Raw genomic sequence first — 23,634 nt, 5'->3', positions numbered from 1 at the left:
AGCATTTTAATATTTGCATGTCATACAATTTAACTCTATTAGGAGTCAGAGTTGGAATCAGCAAATTTTCACTGACTAACTTCAGTAACCCAAAAATTGCTTTTGACTGACTCCACAGCCCTGGAAACTAGAGTAAAATAGATAAAGTAAAACATTGCATTTTAGACAATTTCAGGAAAATATTTACAAAAAATTATTTTAAAAAAATATTTCAATGTACAAGGGACTACTGAAAAGTTCTCAGCTCAGCCAAGAAGAGAATGATATAAAGCTATGAAACGTCCAGATTATTCCACACTTTTCTTGACACTTTTTATTTCATTTCTTATCATTGTATGTAGTTTGTGTTTCAGCATGGACAGTTTGAAACTGTCCCCAATATCACTTGTCATAAAAGTTTGAATATATTTATTTGGTTTTACATCCCATCCTCCCAGAGGAACTCAGAACGGGTTACAAGTTTACATACATAATAAAGCATATTTATACAAAGTGATGGCAAACATAGCATGGCAGAATACTTTCTGACAAAGATGTCAAAACAAAGTTAACAAAGCATGGTAAAAAATAATATGACAAAACATGGTGTGAGTGACATAGCATGGCAAGTATAGTATGGCAAAATAGAGCATGGCAAACAGTATTATAAGCATGGTTAACCTAGTATGACACGACATGGCAAAAATAGTAAGCAAGTGCAGCATGATTAAACCTGGCATGGTAGACACGGAACAACAAACCAGAAAACATTATGTAGTAGACGGAGCATGAGATATCGTAGCATGGAAGACATAGTATGGCAAATATAGTGTGGAAGATACAACATATAGTATTTGTCATACCTGGCATGATCAGGCATACTACATAGTATGGTGGGGTCTATACATTATGGGGCTCATAATCGAAAGAGAAAAACATCCATAAACCAGCCTAAGTCGGCACTTGGACGAACATTTCTCAAAAACATCCAAGCACCGAAAATAAAAATGGGTTTTGGATGTATTTCTAAACGACCTAGGCCTTCATAGTGCCGCTCAACGTCCAAAGCTAAATGGGGCGTTTTGGGGGGCATGTCGAGGGCGGGACATGGGCCGGCTTAGACTTAGTTGTACAGCATGTATAACCGAAAGTTATACAGCCCAGGATCGGCAGAACTTGGACGTTGTGACTTAGACCATTTAAAACATGGTCTAAGTCACAAAAATCCACCTAACCTCACCAGATAAGTACTGCAAACACATAAAACAGACCCCCACAAACTATCCCAGTGATCACCAACCCCCCCCCCCCGACCCCCATAAAAATTTTATTCACAACTTTAAATTTCAGCCTCCAGACCTGCTTAAGCCGTCTTGGGGGTGGGTTAGGGACCCATAGAGAGGAGAACCCATGCCCATAAGCCCCTGTTATCACTGCATTAATACTGAAACATGTGCACTGCCCTATACACCCCCAAAACCCTTTTGTACTGGCATATAAGTGGCTCCTGAAGGCTTAAGGGCTACTGGGGGGATAGATAAGTGGGTCTAGGGGATTCTGGAGGTGGTTTTGGGGGCTCACCGTGACCTATAAGGGAGCTGTAGTGAGGAGATGCCATGGCACCCTTTTTGTGAAGTTCACAGCAGCGCCCTGTAAGGTATCCCACTATTTAGGTGGCATGTCTGGGTGTGCAGTCCATCACTTTGCAGACCCCTCCCACATCCAACAGGGCTTGTTCTAGGCATTTTGGACTTGGACGGAAAGTTGGACGGAAATGTAGTATACAGATAGACGATTTAATGGCTTGGATGATCAGATCGGCAGGACGTATAATTACACGATTTTCGAAAGTAAAACAAAGTTGGATGTATCTTTCGAAAATGTGTCTTAGGCTCTTTTTAACTTTGGACGACTTGCGAGATGGACGTAAACGGACTTAGACATCCCTTTCGATTATGCCCCTCCACACCATCAGAGGGAACGTGGTATGGTATAGCATTGTAATGGTCAATGTAAAAAGTACAACAGTACAAGGCACAGTAGGACAAAACACATCAGCGTTTGAGACTCCAGGCAATGGAGGATTTGTTTCCTTTTTCATAAGGTCCAGGAAATTTGGGTTGGTGCACTCTCATAGAGGGTCAAGGGAAGAGGTGAGTTTTTATTGCCTTCCTGAAGTTCAGTAGACCTTCTAATTATCTTATGTGGGTAGGCAGTTTATTCCAGAGGCGCGAAGGTAGTATGAGTAAGATCTGGCGGTCTCAAGGTGGAGAGCACAACCTGAGGGTGTGTGTAATTGTTTTTCTTCTTGTGAGCAAAGTGGTCAATTCGGGGCATAGGGTGGAAGTTTGTAGGAAATGTAGGCTAGAACTATGTCATGGAAGAATTTGTAGGCCTTTGAAAATACATCATTTGTTGATTGTCAGCCAGTGGGCAGCATGCAGTGCTGGGGTGACTGGGTCTTGTATGTGAAGATTCTTTAGGAGTTGGATGGCGGTATTTTGTACTTGTAGTCGATGGATTTTTTTTGTAGTGAGCCCATTTAGGAGCACACTGCAATAGTCCATACGGGAGAGGACAAAGGTATAGAGTAGTTGAGCGATGTCTGTTTCCAAGAAGTATCATCTGATTTTACTTAGCTGCCAGAGGTAGTAGAACAAGGCAGATATTTCTTGGGAAATATGGTCAGAGAGGCTGCGTACTTTGTCTTTGGCTGTCAATGTGTGGCGGCAGCCAAGAAAGCAAATAAGATGCTAGGAATTATTAGAAAATGGATAGTAAACAACACCAAGAATGTTATAATGCTTCTGAATTGCTCAATGGTGTGACCTCATCTTGAGTATTGCATTCAGTTCTGGTCTCCTTATCTCAAAAAAGCATTAGAAAAGGTTCAGAGAAGAGCAACCAAGATGATAAAGGGGATGGAACTCCTCTAGTATGAAGAAAGACTAAAGAGGTTAGGGCTTTTCAGCATGGAAAAGACAGCTGAGGGGAGATATGATCGAAGTCTACAAAATCCTGAGTGGTATAGAACAGGTACAAGTGGATCGATTTTTTACTGCATCAAGATGTACAAAGACTAGGGGACACTCGATGAAGTTACAGGGTAATACATTTAAAACTAATAGGAGGAAATATTTTTACACTCAGAGAATAGTTAAGCTCTGGAATGCGTTGCCAGACGATGTGGTAAGAGTGGTTAATGTTTTAAAAAAGGTTTGGACAAGTTCCTAGAGGAAAAGTCCATAAACTGCTGTTGAGACAGATATGAGAGAAGCCACTGCTTGCCCTGGATCGGTGACATGGAATGCTGCTACTATTTAGGTTTTGACCAGGTACTTGTGACTTGGATTAGCCTCCGTGAAGAAAGGATACTTGGTTAGATGGAACATTGGTCTGACCCAGTAACGTTATTCTTAGGTTCTTAAGAGATCGACGGGCGGGCGAGTTTAGAGTATCTAATGCTGGTTTTGGTATATTCTATAATATACATTGATCTTGATTTTTCTAATTTTTAAAGGAAACACATGAATAAATCTTTTTGAGATCAAGTCAGTACAAACAGCATTTTTTTAAACTTGAGATGAAATGCTGTAACACCTTCAGATATGAAGGAATTACATAATTCAATATATCAGTACAATTAAGCCCCAAGGTAACATCAGACTGCTTTACTGTACAAATTGCTAAACAAATAGCAAAGAGAAACTTTAATTGTAATAACTGCACCATCATCCCTGTGTCCGTGGCCTGTTTTTGACACCTATGGTATCTTCTACTTCCTTCATAGTGCATTTATGTCACCAATTCTGCTGTGTTTCCTCCTGTACCTCCTCCCATAGTTTTTTAAAAATAAAAACCTTATCCCTGAACAGCACAGTCTTGTCCAAAAAAAAGATGATTGAAGGATTATCTATAGCTTGTGTTCCAGATAACCTGAGACAGCATTGTTCAACTAAGCTAATTTGGTTCCAAGTCAACAATTAAGGTTATACAAAGGACTAGTAAATTTTACTAAACATGTCACATACTGCTGCTGCTAGATGTTCGATATGACAATTTATTTATTTAAAAATTTTATATACCGTTTATTATCTATATGGTTTACATAATTGCATTCATAAATGTTGAACAAACATTTCAACCAATTATAAAAACTGTACGATAAAATTTGATCATCAAATAATACGTTAGCAAGTATTTACATTATGTAAAATCTCAACACAGAAAGGCACTAACAAATAATTGTGTCTTCTACATCTTCGTAAAACCCATTCTGAAAAGGGATATTAGAAAGCGCTTAGACGTCATAAGAACATACTCTCCATGCTATGTCTCACCATACCATGTTTTGTCATATTATGTTTTTACTATGTTTTGTTAACTATATTTTGCTATCTTTGAAAATGTTTGCCATGCTATTTTTTTACCATACTATGTATTAGAATATGGCACAGTGGTTAGAGCTGCGACCTCCGCACCCTGAGGATGTGAGTTCAAACCCATGCTGCTCCTTGTCACACTGAGTAGGTCACCTAGTCCCCCCATTGCCCCAGGTACATTAGATAAAAAGTGAGTCCGCCAGGACAGACAGGGAAAAATGCTTGAGTACCTGAATAAATTCATGTAAACCATTCTGAGCTCCCCTGGGAGAATGGTATAGAAAATTGAATAAATAGTTACCTTACTGGGACAGACTAAAGGTCCATCAAGTCCAGTATCCTCTTTCCAACAGTGACCATCTCAGGTCACAAGTACCTGGAAAGATCCCAACAGAATAAAACAAATTTTATATTGCTCTTCCTAGGAATAAGCTATGAACTTTCTAGGAATAAGCTATGAACTTAAAAAAAAAAAAAAAGGATTATTGATGTTTAGGAAACTATCCAAACCTTTTTTTTAAGCTCTGCTAAGCTAACTGTTTCACCACATTCTCTGGAAACAAATTCCAAAGTTTAATTACACATTGCATGCCCCCTAGTCCTAGTATTTTTGGAAAGAGTAAACAAGTGATTCACATCTACCTGTTCTACGCCACTCAGTATTTTATAGACCTCTATCATATCTCCCCCTGAGCCATCTCTTCTCACAATGCCACATTTGCACTTCTTCCTGTCACTAATATACCTAAAAAAGTCTTGTCCCCCCACTTTACCATGTCAGCTATTTTCTCTTCCATTTGTATCTTTGTTTTCTTGACTACTTGACTGGCTTCTCTTAATTTTTACAGATATTTTAGCCTGTCTTTCTCTTTCTGCGATCTTTAGTAGTCTATGGAAGCTAACCTCTTTTTCGTTATCTTTTCAGCTACTACTTTTGAGAACTAAAGTGACTTTATTTTCCTTACTTTCCTTACAAAATGGCTTATTGTCCTTAGCTCCTTTCAGTTTTGCCACTGATTTCCTACTTCTTCCAGATGTTCCCATCCAGACAATTCCTTGATATAATCCCTCATCTGAACAAAGTTAGATTTTTTAAAAGTCTAGAACTTTACTTTTCAATGAGCCCTCTCTACACCTGTCTTAATGTTAAACCACACCATGCAATGATCACTGGATGCGATGATCACCCGCTGTAACATCAGAAACATTCCACGTATGTAAGCACTTAGTCCAATAGGGCCCCATCCCACTTGAGTTCCATTACCAGCTGCTGGAAAAGTTCTCCTTGTAGCAGTGGTATAGCGAGGGATAGGAGACGCTTGGGGTAATGCCACCCCCTTGCACCCTCCTCTCCACCCCTCACACCTTCTGCATCCCCCATTTCTCAATCATATGCTTCCTTCCCACAACTGTACCTCTTTAAATCTTCACTACGAGCAGCTTCTCTGGCCTGCTGCTCACATCAGCGTAGGCTTTCCCTCTGTAACTTCCTGGTCCCGCAACCCAAAAGTGATTTCAGAGGGAGCCAGACCAGTGCGAGCAGCAGGCCAGAGTACTTGCTCGCGCTGGCTAAGATTTAAAGAGGTTTGTGGGGGTGGAGAAGTGAGGGTGTGAGCGTGGTTTGAGAAAGCAGAGAGGTGCCAGCGCCCCATCTAGTCAGTCTGTCCCCCATCCTCCACCTGTGTACCTAACTTCACCTTCTCTCCCAGAGCCACAAAGTCACTTTTGATACGTTTGTAGGGGTACTTAGCAGTATCCTTAGTGTGAACATGAATGAGCAACATTGGATAATAGTCGTTAGGCTTGATGAGTCTTGGCAAGCTTTCCGTAACATCTTGGATTTTGGGACCAGGCAGACATCATACCTCCCAGAACATCATGCCTGGTCTGCAGATAGACGCCTCTGTAACCCTCATAAGGGAATCACTAACCACCATTACTTTATGCCTCCTAGTGGTCATGGATCCAGCTATTTTGGGGATTTTGAACTTTGGTCCTTCCTCTCCTTGGCATGCTCTCATCTCCTTCACTTCCAGGGCTGCATATTGTTTCTTCAGTTCAATAGCAGGTGGAGTCTTAGTATCAATCCAGTAATCTGATAAAAGACAAATGACCCATCCAGTCTGCCCATCCATAGCATCCACTATCTCCTCCTCTCCCTAAGAGATCCCATGTACCTGTCCCATGCTTTCTTGAATTCAGACACAGTCTTTGTCTCCATGAATCTATCACCCATCAATATCTCTTTTTTTCTACTAACCATATGTACCCTAGCACTCTTACAGCTTTCACCATCGCATTTTCATCCTGTTTGGTCACCTTTAGATAATCAAATACCATCACTCCCAAGTCCCTCTTCTCTTTCATGGACAAAAGTTCTTCATGCCCTAAACTATACCGTTCCCTCAGGTTTTTGCAGCCAAATGCATAACCTTACATTTCTTAGCATTAAATCTTAGCTGCCAAATTTCAGACCATTCTTCATGCTTTGTTAGGACCTTCCTCATGTTATTCACACCATCTGAGGTGTCTACTTTATTGCAGATTTTGGTATCATCAGTCAGACTTTCAGCAATATTGCTTACAAAAATGTTAAAAAGAGCAGGCCCAAGAACTGAACCTTGAAACCCACCACTGGTAACATATCTTTCTTCAGAAAGATCACCATTGATCACTACCCTCTGTTGCCTTCCATTTAACCAGTCCTGACCCAGTCCATCTCTTTGAGGCCCATCCCAACGACACTCAGTTTATTTAATAGATGCTTGCATGGAACACTGTCAAAGGCTTTGCTAAAATCTAAATACACCACAACAAGCACACTCCTTCTATTCAATTCTCTAGTCACCCAGTCAAAGATATTGATCAGATTTGTCTGACAAGACCTGTCTCTAGTGAATCCATGTTTCCTTGGGTCCTGTAATCCACTAGATTCCAGAAATTCACTATTCTCTGTTTTAAAAGTGTTTCCATTAATTTACTTACTACAGAAGTCAGACTTACCGGTCTGTAGTTCCCTACTTCTTCCTTACTTCTATTTTTGTTGAGGACTATATCTGCCTTTCTCCAGTCCTCTGGTACTAATCTTGACTCTATGGGGTCCTTTTATCAAGCTGCGGTAGGGGTTTAACGCGTGTAATGCCGCGTGTTAAAACGCCTGCCACGCTAGCCGCTAACATTGAGCAGATGTTAGTTTTTTAGCCGGCTGCGGGGTTAGCGCGTGATGAAATGTCCAATGCGCTAACCCCGCTAGCGTGGCTTGATAAAAGGACCCCTATATCTTTGTTTGGGCAGAATTTCACTGTGACTTCCTTTCCCTTTTGTTCCACTCCTTCCCTTCCCCAACTTTTTTATTTTATTGTAACCTCCCCTTTCTTTAGTCCCCCCTTGTACCCATTTTTGTTTGTATGTTTGTTGAATTTTTGTTTATTTCCTCACTTATGTCTTTTTTAATTTTTGTTTTAATTTAAAAAAAAAAATAAATTATATATTATTATTGAAAACCACTTAGACTAAGGGCTTCTTTTACGAAGGTATGCTACAGGTTTTACCGCACACTGGATTAGTGCGCACTAGCCAAAAATCTACTGCCTGCTCAAAAGGAGGCAGTAGCGGCTAGTGCACAAGGCATTTGAGCGTGTGCTATTCCGCGCATTAAAGCCCTAGCACACCTTTGTAAAAGGAGCCCTAACTGTGGTTGTATTTACGGTTTATCAAATAAATTGAAACTTGAAAAGGTCAGCCAGCAGAGCCACCAGAATTTCCCTAAGTTCCTTCAGTACCTTCGATTATACACCATCCGGCCCCATCGCTTTGTCCACCTTTAGTTTAGCTAGCTCCTCATGAACCCAATCCATTGAAGAGGCTACGATGCTAAAGGCACTCTTTCATAATTGACCATGGGTTCTACTAATATACTTGCTCAGTTACAGCAGTGACAGTTCTCAGCCTTACATTGCACAGCAGAGCTACTTCCAGAATACTAATCATGGTCTCTAAATACAGACACTAGGTAAGCAATTATATAAGTGGACACCTCTGTTTAAGTACTCCAAGGCTATATAGTAAAAACCTACTCTATAATGGAACCTAGCCCTAAGTTTCATTGTAGAATGCTAGAATAACTCAATATTTGATGCCTAACATTTAGGCACCTAGTTACACCAGCCCTAAAATGGCAGGAACAGGCATAAAACTTACAGTATTCTGTAAATTATGTGTGTAAGTAGATACCTTTCCTGTATCCTACCAAAGCTCTGCCCTTATATATGCCCTCTTGTGAATGTGCACTATGTAAGTTAAGCAGGTACAGTGGGGCATGCTCAAGGCCTAGCATCAGAGGCAGATTTTCGGGCACCGGCACAGCACAGGACATGCTGGTGCAGGTGCGGAGGCTACATCAAAGTAAGAAGAGGGTACGGGTGGGTTGGGGGGACCTCAGGTCACAGCGGGGGGGGGGGGGGGGGCCGGATTGCGGGGGGAGGGTGCCGGTTCGCAGGGGGGGGGGGCGCTCGCAAATCGAGGCGCGCTCGGTTTATGAGGCACCAAGTTTGCAAATGTTTTGCTCATCTTGCAAAACACTCGCAAACCAGTGCACTCTTAAACCGAGGTACCACTGTATTTGCAAAATAACATTTAAGCACTCTGCTAGCACTTATATGTGTATGTGCGCACATAATTGCATAAATGAAAGTATTATAAACATTTACGCAAACAATGGACATATAAATGTTAGTGCCTACTTTATAGAATTATCATTTAGTTATCACCATTGAGCAATCACTGGACCTCCCTCCTTCTTCTCCCCCCCCCCCCCAAGGCTGATAATACTGCCTCTGTTGTATCCCCCAACCACAGAAGACCCAGCATCAAATTCAGATATTCCAGGTGACGGTGCACAACATTACTTCTCAACCACTAGCTCAGCCAGGATTCTGTGTTTTAACACAACTTTTCTTTTTTTCTTTACCACAGTGTTGCTGTACAGAAGCTTTCAAATGAATCCCGCTTCATAGTGTATGAGTTCTGGAAGAACAGCAGCGTTTGGAAAAAGTTAGTGTTTCATCAATAATTGTATTTTAGCTTTCCTTCTTTTGAAAGACTGTAAAGCCTATTCCACAAAGCAATGTGTATTTTAAAACATCAATTTTATTCAGTTCACTGCATTTCTCATGTTTAAACAGGGTTACAAATAATGTTAACAGCAGCACAATATTAATGTGTAAATCAACAACATGGGAATTTTAACCTATTGAGGGCAAATTTCTCAAAGTATTCTCCACAAGAATTCCCTTAGAGCAGGGGTGTCAAAGTCCCTCCTTGCGGGCCGCAATCCAGTCGGGTTTTCAGGATTTCCCCATTGTATGCTAATAGATCTCATGCATATTCATTGGGGAAATCCTGAAAACCCAACTGGATTGTGTACCTCGAGGAGAGATTTTGACACACCTGCCTTAGAGGGAAGGATCCTTTAAAAACTGTCTTTCCCTTTCTACAGGAAACGTTACTCATGCTGAATTAGGGATGTCCAGAAAAACCTAAAGTTGGAAAAAACTGTACAAATTGTTTTTCCTATGAATTTTATTGTGCTTTATCAGAAAATAATTTCTAAAAATTTTTAAAGCCCATCCTAGGGTCGCTCGAGGCCACTGATTACATAAAGCTCACTTTTTCTTAAAAATTGCTATTATTTTTGCTTGAACACACCAGTACCTGAACAGTTTTCTGGGGTAAGCCAGTTTTCAAGCAAGTAAACCAAAGCACGTCACTGGGAGATTTGATTGGACCTGAATCACATTTCCTGTTTCACGCTCTTGGTATTACCGATGAATGGTTGGCAATGCCAGTGGACAGGGTTCTGAAGATCCAAACTTCCATACTGCTGAGCAATTTGTCAACACAGTAAAGGTTGTTAATAACACAGCCAAGCGATAATTGACTTTGCTACTGAAATCACCACAGACCCAGTGCAACGTGAGGTCTTGTTGAAAGGAGTTGAACAGCATTGCAGGCTTTATCCTGACTATCTCAAGAAGGCATTGAATGCTTGAGTGTTTGGAACACCATAGGTAGATGACTACACCAAAGTGTACATGTTTAGCTATTAGCAAAATATGTAAAATTTCTGTTATTTCCCCACAATAAAGTACAGATATTGAAGGCTCATTTAATAAAATACTGCTAGCACAGGCCCAGCAAGCTATACTGAGTTTTCAGTTTCGCCAATCAGGGAACCCTTTATGAATGGCCTGCTCAAACTGCAACCACTTATATATTTGAGACTTTGCAATATCAAATACATAAAATACTGGAAGTTCCTTTGGCATTGACATATGACGTGGTGCTGTTTGGTACGTTATTGAGGACCAAGAGTCCAATAACTTCATATAACAATAGACTACTTCTCATCATGAAGGGAGTTGCCAGACAGATTTGCTGATGCATCAGGCAGCCAAGTGGTATAAATTAATATCTGAATTTTTGAATAAAAAACCAAAAATTAGTCTAAAAGACATTTGAAGCATTGAGACAAAGCAGCAAATTTCTGCTACTCAATGGCCACGGATTTGGACTTGGAGGATGAGATGTACGGTGTCAGCATGGTTTTTTTTGTTGCATTGAAGTTTTTGGACCCCTGTTAGATTACAAAAATTAGATAGTTCTAAGTCAGGGATCTCAAAGTCCCTCCTTGAGGGCCACAATCCAGTCGGGTTTTCAGGATTTCCCCAATGAACATGCATGAGATCTATGTGCATGCACTGCTTTCAATACATATTCATTGGGGAAATCCTGAAAACCCGACTGGATTGCAGCCCTCAAGGAGGGACTTTGAGGCCCCTGTTCTAAGTCAAATAGATGCTGGCACTGTCATCTCGATATAGGGACACTGGATCATCTGCTCTTCTTTTGTTCCTTGTTACTTAAATTTTGGCGATCCATTTGGGATCAAATAAATAGAGCTTAAAATACTTAGCTTTGTTCTTATGCTCTTTAAGAACCAGGACCATTGCTTGCTACTCTCAGTCCAACGTGGCCTACGTTTCGCGGGATCAAATTACATCCCCGCTGCTTCAGGGAAGAGTCTTTTTGCATCTGAGCTACAGGCCAGCTCCTGCCGGTTCAGAGGCCATGTTGGACTGAGAGTAGCAAGCAATGGTCCTGGTTCTTAAAGAGCATAAGAACAAAGCTAAGTACTTTAAGCTCTATGAGGTTTAAAAGTTTTAAGCACATATGCACTTTTTGGAATGACACTTTATGAAATGGCACTTTAAGCACTAGTAAACTTTAGCACTAGTGCACTTTCTGTCGGTCCAGAGTCTCTGAAATGAACTGTGAGGTTTAAATAGTTTTTATTATGAATGAAGTATTCAGTCACTCTAGTAGTAAATAGTATTAAGCAGTAGTCTTAATGAAAATCAGTGAAGAAATAAAATTATATTTAATGTTAGAAAGATGGTGGGGAGGATGGGTTCAAGCCAGTGATGTGAATGTGAGTAAGAGAAAAGAAATGTATTTCTTTTTGAAAGAACCCTGAATGGGTGAAAATCTAATACTCAATATTCTGAGGCTTGTTCCCGTCTATAAATAGAGTAAAAAAGAAATTATCTCCAGTGTCATTTTGGTTTATTTTGGTGGTTCTATATATTATGTACTTCTAAATTGACCACCTTGTAACCTCAATTCATGTTCTCTAATTCTATAGCTTCCCTGTTTATAGATTATCCCTCCATGAACATATCCAAACCTTTTTTAAACTTAGGTATCCCAACTGCTTTTACTACATCATCTGGTGACAAGCTCCATCGCTTAAATATTGAGAACATACAAACAGTCATACTGGTCAGACCAATGGTCTATCTAGCCCAGTTTCCTATTTCCAACAGTAGCCAATCCAGGTCACAGTACCTGGCAGAAACCCAAGTAGTAGCAACATTTCATGCTACTGATCAAGGGCATGCAGTGGATTCCTCCACATCTGTCTGAAGAGCACGCTATGGACTTTTCTGTTAGGCACTTGTTCAAATTTTTCTTAAACCCAGCTATGCTAACCACTGTAATCACATCCTCTGGCATGAGCTTAACTATTCTTTGAGTAAAACAAATTTCCTATTTGTTTTAAAAGTAACTAAAAGTCTCACTGCTAATCTTGTTCCTAAAGCTTGGAAATCTGCTCTGGTCTTTCCGAAACTAAAAAAACAAAATCTAGACACTACATTACCAGCAAACTTCCGTCCCATTGCTAACCTCCCTCTCATTTCCAAACTTACGGAAAAAAATCGTATATAACCAACTCACAGAATTTATCGACAAATCCAATGCCCATCAAACCGGCTTTCGTTCTAATTACTCCACTGAACTATCTTTACTAGGTCTCATCGCCACTATACACTACTTTCTTGACCATCCAAAATGTGCCTTATCTCTCGACTTGTCCGCTGCTTTCGACACCATTGATCGTCTTAGGAACTGCATCATCACAGGCTCAGCCCTTTCATGGTTTACCTCTTACTTTAATGAACGTAACTTCAAAGTTCACTCAAAAGAGGAAACCTCACCACCTATAGTTCTTCTCACTCTAGCTCAGTCTATTGGCTTTACAATTTTCACATATGCATACGACATTCAACTACTTCATCCTGTTGATTCCTCAAATATTCATGAAATACTAGAACACCAAACTGGACAAAATTAACACCAAACTGGACAAAATCAGTGATTGGCTCCACATCAATAAATCCTCAACATCAATAAATCTTGTGGTATACTTTTCCCGATTAAGAACAACAAAATAATAAAAGGAAAAATCCTCATTAAATCTTGTCCAGTAAAAAAGGAATCAAAAATAAAACTGCTTGGAGTAATTATAGACAAAGATTTAACCTTTCACGACCAGATCAGCTCCGTTGTAAAAACCTGCTTCTATAAACTCCGGCTTATCCGTTCTCTAACTTCTATTCTCGAAACTAAAGCTATCACAACTCTTGTTCATTCATTGGTCATCTCTCATCTTGATTACTGTAATTCTATTTATAATGGAATTCCCCCAAAAGAATTATGGCGTCTACAGCTCATCCAAAATACGGCAATAAAACTTATTCATAAGATAGGAAAATATGATCATGTTACTCCTCTTCTGAAAGAAGCCCACTGGCTACCTATCACATACCGTATCACTTATAAAATACTAATGCTAGTCTTTAAAATCAAACTTTCGCGTCTTCCACCCTTTCTGGATAAACTCATCATCCCTCTTTGCCCTTCCCTGGACTCTCGGATCAGCAGATCAGAACCTATTATCTGTCCTCTCCATCAAAGAATTCTATTACACCAGGAAAACTAACTTCTCCTTAGTCGCCCCAACCTTATGGAATGCCTTGCCATCCCAACTCCACCATGAAAATCTTCTTGACAAATTCAAGACTAAACTAAAAACGGTCTTATTTCAAGATGCATTCCACGGTTTCTAAACTTCTCATTCTTAAAAGTCTGCCAACTGCTTTTAAGAAGCGACCCAATCCCTAATGTTACATCCCTTCTCCCTTCCTTTTCAACTTTAACTTTTTTTTTTTTACGATAGAAATATCTACCCCCTTTCCCTTTTATCCCCACTTTCACGTTTGTCTTTGTAAAATGTCTTTTAATGTTCATTCTCCCCCTTCCCATAAGTATTATTTTAATCTTTTACTTTATTTTAGCATTGTAAACCGGCTAGATACTTGTTGATGGTCGGTATATTAAAAATAATAAAACTTGAAACTATTCCCATATAATTTCACTGAGTGTCCCCTGGATTTTGTACTTTTTGAAAAGGTGAAAAATGGAATCACTTATACCCATTCTACACCACTCAGGGTTTTGTAGACTTCAATCATATCCCTCTCCTCAGCTGTCTCTTTTTTAAGCTGAAGAGCCCTAACCTCTTTCGTCTTTCCTCATAGGAGAGGAGTTCCATCCCCTTTATCATTTTGGTCGCTCTTCTTTGAACCTTTTCTAATTCTGCTATATCTTTTTTGGCATACATCTACCAGAATTGTGTGCAATATTCAAGGTGAGGACATACCATGACAGAGGCATTACAATATTCTTAGTCTTATTTCCCATTCCTTTCCTAATAATTCCTAGCATCCTGCTGGGCAGAAGATTTCAGCATGGTGTCTATAGTGACACCCAGATCTTTTTCTTGGGTGCTGACTCCTAAGGTGAACCCTTGTATAAAGTAACTATAATTTGGATTATTATTCATTGAGTGAAAAAAAAATTTTTTTCTCCTATTTGTTTTAAAAGTATTATCATAAAACTTCATTGAGTGTCCCCTAGTCCTTTGGAAAGAAGTAACAATCAATTCACACTTATTCTATTCCAGTTAGGATTTTGAAAACCTCTGTTATATTCCCTCTTTGCTGTCTCTTCTCCAAGCTGAAGAGCCCTAACCATGTAAGCCTCTTTAACCTTTCCTCATATGAGAGGAATTCAATTCCCTTGATCAATTTGGACCTTCTTTGCACCTTTTTTTAATTCAGCTATTTTTTTTTAGATACAATGATCAGAATTGCACACAATACTGAAGCAGAGATCATACCATCTATACAGAGTCATTATAATAAAATTTGTTTTAGTTACTGTTCCTTTCCTAATAATTTCTAACATTCTGTCTGCTTTCTTGGCTGGTACTGCATACCATGCGGAAGATTACTACAGTAGAATCTCAGTTATCCGGCACCCACGGGGATTGGTGCATACCAGATAACTGTTTATCCTGGTTAATTGAGAGTGTGTTAGAAACCTTGTCTAACACACTCTCAGTTCCCTCCCCCCCACCCCGAAGCACCAGAGCAGCAGCTATCCTGAGCCGCAAAGCCCTCCTCCCTCCCTCAAGCTCCGAAGTGGCAGAAGCAGGCAGTGGTCCTGAGCCGCAAACTCCCTCCCTCCCTCTACTTTATCCAAAGTGCAGCGGTCAGCAGGAGTCAGCCTCAAACCAGGCTGCTTATGTCCAGCCCTGGTAGGACCTTAGTGACACCACAGAGGAAAAGCCCTGCTGAGGCTTGCCACGAGCAGCCTAAGCCTACTGCTGATCGCTGCACTTCAGGTAAGGAAGAGTGAGGGAGAGAGGGAGTTGGCGGACCGCTGCCTGCTTTTGCCACTTCGGAGCTTGAGAGAGGAAGGGAGGAGGGCTTTGCCGCTCAGGACAGCTGCTGCGCTGGTGCTTTGGGGGAGGGAACTGAGAGTGTGTTAGACAAGGTTTCTAACACACTCTCAGTTAACCAGAAAAATAGTTATCTGGTATCCACCAATCCCTGTGGGTGCCAGATAACTGAAATTCTACTGTAATTTTCCGCATAGTAAGCAGACAATGTTAGAAATTATTAGGAAAGGAACTAAAACAAAATTTACTTTAATGACTGTATCACTCCATGGTGTGATTTCAGCGTCAGTCATTGCATCTAACCCAAAATTTTTTTGACTGTTATGTGAGAGTCCCGGTAAATTGAGATCCGGTTAACCGAGACTCTACTGTATATTGCTTACAATGGCACCCACTTCTTTTTCTTGGTATTATATTATTTTTGAAGGCTCAACAATTACAGTTGATTGTTCAAATACTAATTCTATGTTATATATAATACTGAAGTTTGTTTTGCTGAGCCTTCCAGAAAAGCAGTTACATATAATTTAAATTTTTTACAAAAATGACAGCAAAACTGACATTAGGTGGAAAAGCTACTGAACTTGCAACTCTGTTTTTTAATTTAACTACACTGGTTACCAATAAAGGCAGAGTTGAGTTATTTTGCCCCCCAGACAGATACACAATCTCAACTTCTTTTGTCTAATTTTTTCCAAATTTTGGGCCCCTTTTATCAAGCTGCATTAGAGTTTATTATTGCCGGCCACTGTGGTAAAAGCTCTGATGCTCATAGAATTCCTATGAGCATCAGAGCTTTTAACACTGTGGTCTGCAATAAAACAAACCCATTATGTAGCTTGATAAAAGGGGGCCTTTTAATAGGTTGGAAAGAATAAAAAGACATTTGGCCTTTATTTGCTGACTAAGTTAGTAACTACTGCTTTAGAGGAGCACCCAACTTCTAGTCCCTGGAAGCTTCACATATAGTAATTAATACTATAGACCAGGCTATTTGTAAATTGTATTCATTAAAAAGTATATATCTATACATATTGATGTCTCCCATTAATAACATATTGAATTTAATATCATTTCAAAAGATTAAAAAATATATATATTTTTTTAATACTTCAGGTAATATCACTAAAGTAAATTTAAAAGAGAGCAATTTGATATACTCTATACCCAAAAATAGGAGAAAACTCCTGTATAAACAATATTCTTATAACTGTATTTTGTTAATGTATATGCAGCCACCTTCAGACTAACTACAGCAAGACATTTCAACGGAGCAATGTAGATTTCCTGGAAACCCCAGAAATCATGACAACAATGCTGGTACCTGGTATGCCAAATTTTATGACTTTATTCTTTCTCTTTAATAGCATTTTTTTCTCAGAAAAGATTATAGGTAATGTTTAATATTTCTTGTAAATTGGAGCAATAATCTCTGAACAAGCTATAAAGACAATTCTATAACTGAAGTGTGTGTAGTTAAACCAGTGTCTCTTAAACTGTGTGCCACAGCACAGTGGTGTGCCCTGAAGGGATTCTGGGTGTGCCACAAGAGATTCCAGAATTTTACTTTATTTTTAAAAATTCTCTTCATAAGTACATACTGACATGTATGCTGGGTATGCAAGAGTCTGTCAGTTATGAGCATCTGTGTGCGTAAGGATACAACCTCTCAGACAAGCATAATTTTTTTGACGTGATTGGTCCTTGAAAACTAATGGCAAGTAATTTTAGTTTTACTTTTATGCAGTAGTTATCCTAACTTGAGCAACAAAGTAATCAAGACTTTGTTACCGTTTGGATCTTCTTATCTTTGTGAACTTGGATTTTCAGCTCTAACAGACATTTTTTAAAAAAGGGAACGACTGCATATGGTGAATGATGAAATGCATGTATTGTTTGTCAGCTATCGAGCCACGTTTTAGTTTGCACCCAAAAACAAGCACATCCATTGCATTGATTAGCAATTCCATTCTATCTACGTTAGTTTCACCATTGTTAAAATTACCCATACATAACTTAGGCCCCCTTTTACAAAACCGTGCGGCAAATGCTCCAATGCCCATTCAATTCTTATAGATTTTAGAGCAGGGGTGTCAGAATCCCTCCTTGAGGGCTGCAATCCAGTCAGGTTTTCAATATTTCCCCAATGAATATGCATGAGATCTATTAGCATACAATGAAAGCAATGCATGCAAATAGATCTCATGCATATTCACTGGGGGAATCCTGAAAACCCGACTGGATTGCGGCCCTCGAGGAGGGACTTTTGACACCCCTGTTTTAGAGCATTTACCTCACTGGCCTGTGCTGCTGGCTTTTGTAAAAGAGAGGGTTAAAGAACTTTAACTTTCAAATTTAATATTTTGTTGGTTTTGCAATTTTATAATTTCAATTAAAACATTCCGCAAAAAAATTGCTGTTTAGTGTGCCAGAGTTAAAAAAAAGTTTACAAGACACTGAGTTAAACTAATGCTGCATGCCTAAGTGAACAGAAAAGAGTCAACACATATAAGAGCACTGTGCACCATTCCATAAAGGCTTGAATTCCATAGTATGCAACTGCAAGGGGACATACACAAACTGAACATGGGAGGGGCTGTCATTTACGCAGAACACTATAATTTATGCTTGTTGCATCCCTCCTGCCTGTTTTTTTCGGGGGTGGGAGAGGTATTTGTCAGCAGGAGGGAGTGGGCATCCCTCCTGCCATTTTTTGGGGGGTGGGGGTAGAGGGGGCTTTTTTCATTTTTAATTGGCCAGATATTTTGTGTAATAAATGCAAAATATCTCTGCCATTAAAAAAATGAAAAAACCCAACCCCGGCAGAAGCCCTGACAGCAGTGACAGGAGGCTGCTTCTCCAGTCACTACTGTCTGGGCTCTGCCCCGATTCAATCACTCACTGAGTGATTGTGTCGGAGAGTTTGCATGCATACGCATACGACATACAACTACTCCACCCTGTTGATTCTACAAAAATAAACGAAATACAAGAAATTAATAATAAACTTGACAAAATCAGTGATTGGTTCCAAATAAATAAACTTTCCCTTAACATCAATAAATCCTGTGGTATACTTTTCCCGATCAGGAACAACGAAACAATAACCAGAAAAATCTTCATTAAATCTTGCTCAGTAAAAATCGAACCAAAAATAAAACTTCTTGGAGTAACTATAGACAAAGATTTAACATTCCACGACCAGATAAGCTCCATTGTAAAAGCTTGTTTTTATAAACTTCGGCTTATCCGTTCCTTAACTTCAATCCTCGAAACAAAAAGCAATCATAACCCTTTCCACTCACTGGTCATCTCCCATCTAGACCACTGTTCTTCAATCGCCCCTTCCCATGTCCTATTTGCATGCACTGCTTTCATTGTATGCTAATAGATCTCATGCATATTCATTGGGGAAATATTGAAAACTCGACTGGATTGCAGCCCTCAAGGAGGGATTCTGACACCCCTGCTCTAAAATCTATAAGAATTGAATGGGCATTGGAGCATTTGCTGCACGGTTTTGTAAAAGGGGGTCTAAGTTATGTATGGGTAATTTTAACAATGGTGAAACTAACGTAGATAGAATGGAATTGCTAATCAATGCAATGGATGTGCTTGTTTTTGGGTGCAAACTAAAACGTGGCTCGATAGCTGACAAACAATACATGCATTTCATCATTCACCATACTTTATTTTTAAAAATTCTCTTCATAAGTACATACTGACATGTATGCTGGGTATGCAAGAGTCTGTCAGTTATGAGCATCTGTGTGCATAAGGATACAACCTCTCAGACAAGCATAATTTTTTTGACGTGATTGGTCATTGAAAACTAATGGCAAGTAATTTTAGTTTTACTTTTATGCAGTAGTTATCCTAACTTGAGCAACAAAGTAATCAAGACTTTGTTACCGTTTGGATCTTCTTATCTTTGTGAACTTGGATTTTCAGCTCTAACAGACATTTTTTTAAAAAGGGAACGACTGCATATGGCCCATATCCCACCCTACCCACTATTTTTATGTTTCTATATATTCAAGCAGTTTGTTCTGATCTCTCTGGGACGGATTCTGTATGTGGCGTCTGCTGCGTGTCAATCACAGACAGGAGCCCCTTATGGAATTGCGGCTACTAAAGATCCTAGGCGCCAGAAATGTAGGTTAGGGTTCCACAGGCCTACATTTTTGGTGCCTAGAGTTCTTGCAGAATTGCAAAAGTGAGTAAGATTAATGTTTTGATAGGTTGTTTTTTTTTGTTTGTTTTTTACTTTGTTTAATAATTATATGTTCTTACTCTTTTTCAGCTTCATGGTGGGTCCTGAATAACAACTAACTGCTTTAATGCACAATCCCACAATTCTATTTTACAAAAAGATAACTTTGTAACTCTGCAACTAGTAAATCTAACTTGCTGTGCCAGTCTTTGCTTATTAAAACAAGATCATGCTATGTAATTATCTACTGAATGTTCTCTTAAATATGAGAAGTTTATGCAAACCAAAATGAAAACATCTTATAAAGCTATGTGATCATTTTTCTTGTTAGTAATCTAATTTCTAATATGTTTTTTGGCTTGAACATTACTTTAGTAGGTTAATCTGTTATATTAGTGTGTCTGATAAGTTGATGTTAACAGAGAACTTCTCATGTGAAACAAAGAACCTGGCTGAATGAAGCAATTAAATACAAGTAACTGTTTATTACATATTCAACTAGGATAAAATACCTATAAAGTAATTTTTTAACTGCTTACATATCAGCAGTGTCCATGTTACCTGTGAACCTAGCACAAATTTTCAGAGCAAAAATAAGCATGCACTTCCATGTTGAAAATGCCAAAGAAAAATACACCCAAACATACCTTCACCTTCTTTTTGTATGAGTACTTGGAGTAAATTAAGGTACATAATGGCATTATTCATGTAATTTTATCCACATATAAACTAAGCAATTTTCAAAAGGTTCATTTTTGAAGGGAGCTTATAGGTCAATGCTAAAAAGAAGCAAAGTTGTTTACCTGTAATGTTGTTTCTACAGAGAGTAGGATAAATTGGACGCACAAGTGGTTAACTGCATCTGACAGTACTAGGACAGTGCATCTTTCTCAGAGCTCCAAAACCACTAGAAAGAATTTCTGAGGATGTGTGTCTGTCCCCATATGCCATGCCTCTTTTGTATATAATGTAGCATCAACTTTTAGGGAATGATTTATCCTGCTGTCTACAGACAGCAAGTAACCTACTGTAGTAAATGATATGTTATGTTATAATTGATCTTTATCCCGTCAAATCCTCCGGGGTGGAGCTTAAGGCAGGTTACAGAACAGTATTTACTTTTCATAAAGTAGAAACTGTAAGACACAATTGGTTATACTCCTAGTAAAGATTACAAAGGTTATATAATGATGTATACAACTTAGAATGGATTTAGGTTATTTTTTAACTAAGATTTTTGAAACAGTGGATTAACAATAGTTTTTAATTTTACAAGATTATTGAGACAGCAGATTAGGTAACACTAATTTTCTCTGTACAAGAGGAGGCATACCTGACCATAAGACGCACCCTCCTGTAGAGGAGGAAAAACCAAGAAAAAAAAAATTCAGAACCAAATGGTGTACCATATCCCACCGTCCTTCTTAAACAAAGCTCAAAGCAGTCTACAACACAATTGACAGCAAGCAAACCCCCCCCCCAAAAAAAAAAAACACAATACAAAATATATAATCCAACAAATAATGCATAAACAAGAAATACTGTACCCCATCCACCAAATAAAAACAAATTCTATTTAACCCCAAACAGAATACCACACAAAGGATAGCTCCCAAAGAGGTGAATCTCTGAATTTTCTTTTCATGATGGCCTGACCTAGAATTTGTAACAGGCCTAGAGTTCAGATTGAAGTTGCTGATGGGCAATGAGCTGGACTGAAACGACTAGCTGGGCCAGCTCTTCCCATTGTTCTGTAACTGGAAGCAAAGGAAAGTGACTGAAAAGAAAAGATGGATGCCTAATACCCAAGCCAGTGGCAAGACACAAGGCACAAGGCCATTAGCAAGGCAAGGCAGGCACCCCCCCACCTCTGTGCCTATTTTTTAATCTCGGTGGTCCAGTGCTGTATCCATGCTCCTGCCCTTCCCTTGCCGAATTGCTGCCTCATGTCTTCCAGCAACGAACAAGGCAGGCGTGAGCTTTTCACAGCCTGCCTGGTCCCGCACAGCTCTCTGAATGGCTGCCGTCAGTTCTCGTGGGAATTGCGAGAACTGGCAGCAGCCATTCAGTGAGCGGTGCAGGGTAGGACAGGAGCTCAAGAAGCTCACTCCTGTGTGCTGGTATGCTGCTGGCCGTGAGATTAGAAGGAGGGGCACAGAACAGAAGCGTGGAAAGTTTGCTCCTACCCATACACCGCTGGAACACCAGGGATGAGAGAAAAGGTACACGAGGGAGGGGGAAGTAAAAAAAATTGTTAGTATCAGCCAGGACGGGAGGGATCCCTCCTGTCCCAGCCTACCACTAGACCACCAGAGGGGGAAGAGGGTACAGAGGGGGGGAAAGGGTGCAGAGTAGGGAGGGGGAAAGGGTGCAGAGCCTGGCAAGTAGTGAGGGGGGCTGGGCTCAGAGCCTGGCAGGGAGGGGGGCTGGCTGCATAGCCTGGTAGGGCAGGGAGGGAAGGGGGCTGGATGCAGAGCCTGGTAGAGAAGGGGGCTGGGTTCACAGCCTTGCAGGGCAGGGAGGGACCTGGCAGGTAGTAAGAGGGGCTGGGTGCAGAACCTGGCAGGGAGGGGGGCTGAGTGTAGAGCCTGGCAGCAGACGGCGTGAGGGAGGGGACACTGGGTGCAGATCCTGGCAAGGCATGGCACTTGAATATTAAGCCCCCATTATATATTCAAGTCAATAATTTTTCTTCCTTTTAGAAGGGGAAATGGGGGTCTCGACTTATATTCAGATTGACTTATATTCAAGTATATATGGTAATAGTTATTAACAATTATTGATGTTAGCCGGTTCTAATTTGGACTTGTGTGCAGAGCTGCCTGCACATGATTATATAAGATCTGTGCCCAAATCCTCTCATGTGTAACCCAAAAGTGGGTATGGCTATGGGAGGGAAATTGAAGAGTCAGGGGTGTTCCAAAGAATTCTACACTGTTATAGAATTTGAGGGTTGTATGGCAGGATTTATACTAGGTTTCAACTGGTATAAGTCCTCATACCCAGCTGGGTGCCAAATACAAGCTAAACGCCATTCTATGAAGAGTGCTCAACCCAGAGTGCCCTTTAAAAAATGGTGCTGAGTGCAAATTTTTCCCAGTGCCTCTACTGAATCTGACCGTTTTAAACATAAACACATCTAATACAATCAACAATTGCAGAACTTAGAGTACATTCACAAGTCAAGCACATTCAATATATGCTATATTTGTTCTTGTTATTCAAATTGCTTTTGCATGTTTTATTTTAGGCTATTAAAATATTGCATGATTCAAAACTTGTATATCCTGTGATAATTTTATCCATCATGTAATCAACTTATTTTACATTGATCTCATGAAGGAGGGATAAGTCTTCAAAGATTACGACAAATGTACTACATACATTTGACTCATATTTGTACTCAACATTAAACACAATGGGGCTCATTTTCAAAAAAGATAAATGTCCACAAAACAGCATAAATCAGCACTTGAACATCTTACTAGTTAAAAAGTTCAAGCGGGCATTCTCAAAAGAGACTTTCTAGATGTCTTTCTGGTCAATTTCTTCTCCAGTGCATCTAAATCTTATGGTGGGGGGGGGGGGGGGGGGGGGTTAGAGGCATGTTTTGGGCAGGCTTAGGACTTGGACATTCTGCAAGAATTATCAAGGTTTTAACAAAATGTCCGAAACAAATAAGGATCAAAAAGGTGCTCAAATTGACCATATTACTACTGGAGAGATAAAGGCATGATCCCCCCCTTACTCCCCCTGTGGTCACTGATCTCCTCCCACTACCCAGAGATGTGAAAAAACAGTACTTCCCAACATGTATGACAGATTCACATGGCTCACATACATCTGCACAGCAGAGCAGAAGGGCACTCTAAGGGTTACTGCAGTGAATGTCACATTGAAAGTCCCAAGTCAGATGT

General features: G+C 39.9%; 1 protein-coding gene across 7 annotated transcripts in view; it reads left to right on the top strand.

Annotated features, from left to right (window-relative positions):
* Positions 1-21,222, top strand: part of NECAB1 (N-terminal EF-hand calcium binding protein 1) — a 319,716-nt gene extending 298,494 nt beyond the window's left edge. For 6 of the 7 annotated variants that reach the window (XR_004538301.1, XR_004538300.1, XR_004538299.1 and 3 more), the window contains 4 exons: positions 9,336-9,413; positions 16,740-16,831; positions 19,545-19,720; positions 19,808-21,222. Coding sequence is in view for 1 of the 7 variants with exons in the window: in XM_033933237.1 (XP_033789128.1) it covers positions 9,336-9,413; positions 16,740-16,831; positions 19,808-19,836 (199 nt within the window). In the remaining 6 variants the exon portion in view is untranslated. The remainder of the gene's footprint in view (positions 1-9,335; positions 9,414-16,739; positions 16,832-19,544; positions 19,721-19,807) is intronic. The other variant, XM_033933237.1, reaches the window with a different exon arrangement.
* Positions 21,223-23,634: the final 2,412 nt, after the last annotated feature.

Source organism: Geotrypetes seraphini, chromosome 2, assembly GCF_902459505.1.
Source record: "Geotrypetes seraphini chromosome 2, aGeoSer1.1, whole genome shotgun sequence".
NCBI lineage: Eukaryota > Metazoa > Chordata > Amphibia > Gymnophiona > Dermophiidae > Geotrypetes > Geotrypetes seraphini.
This window is presented reverse-complemented; position numbering and strand designations above follow the sequence as displayed.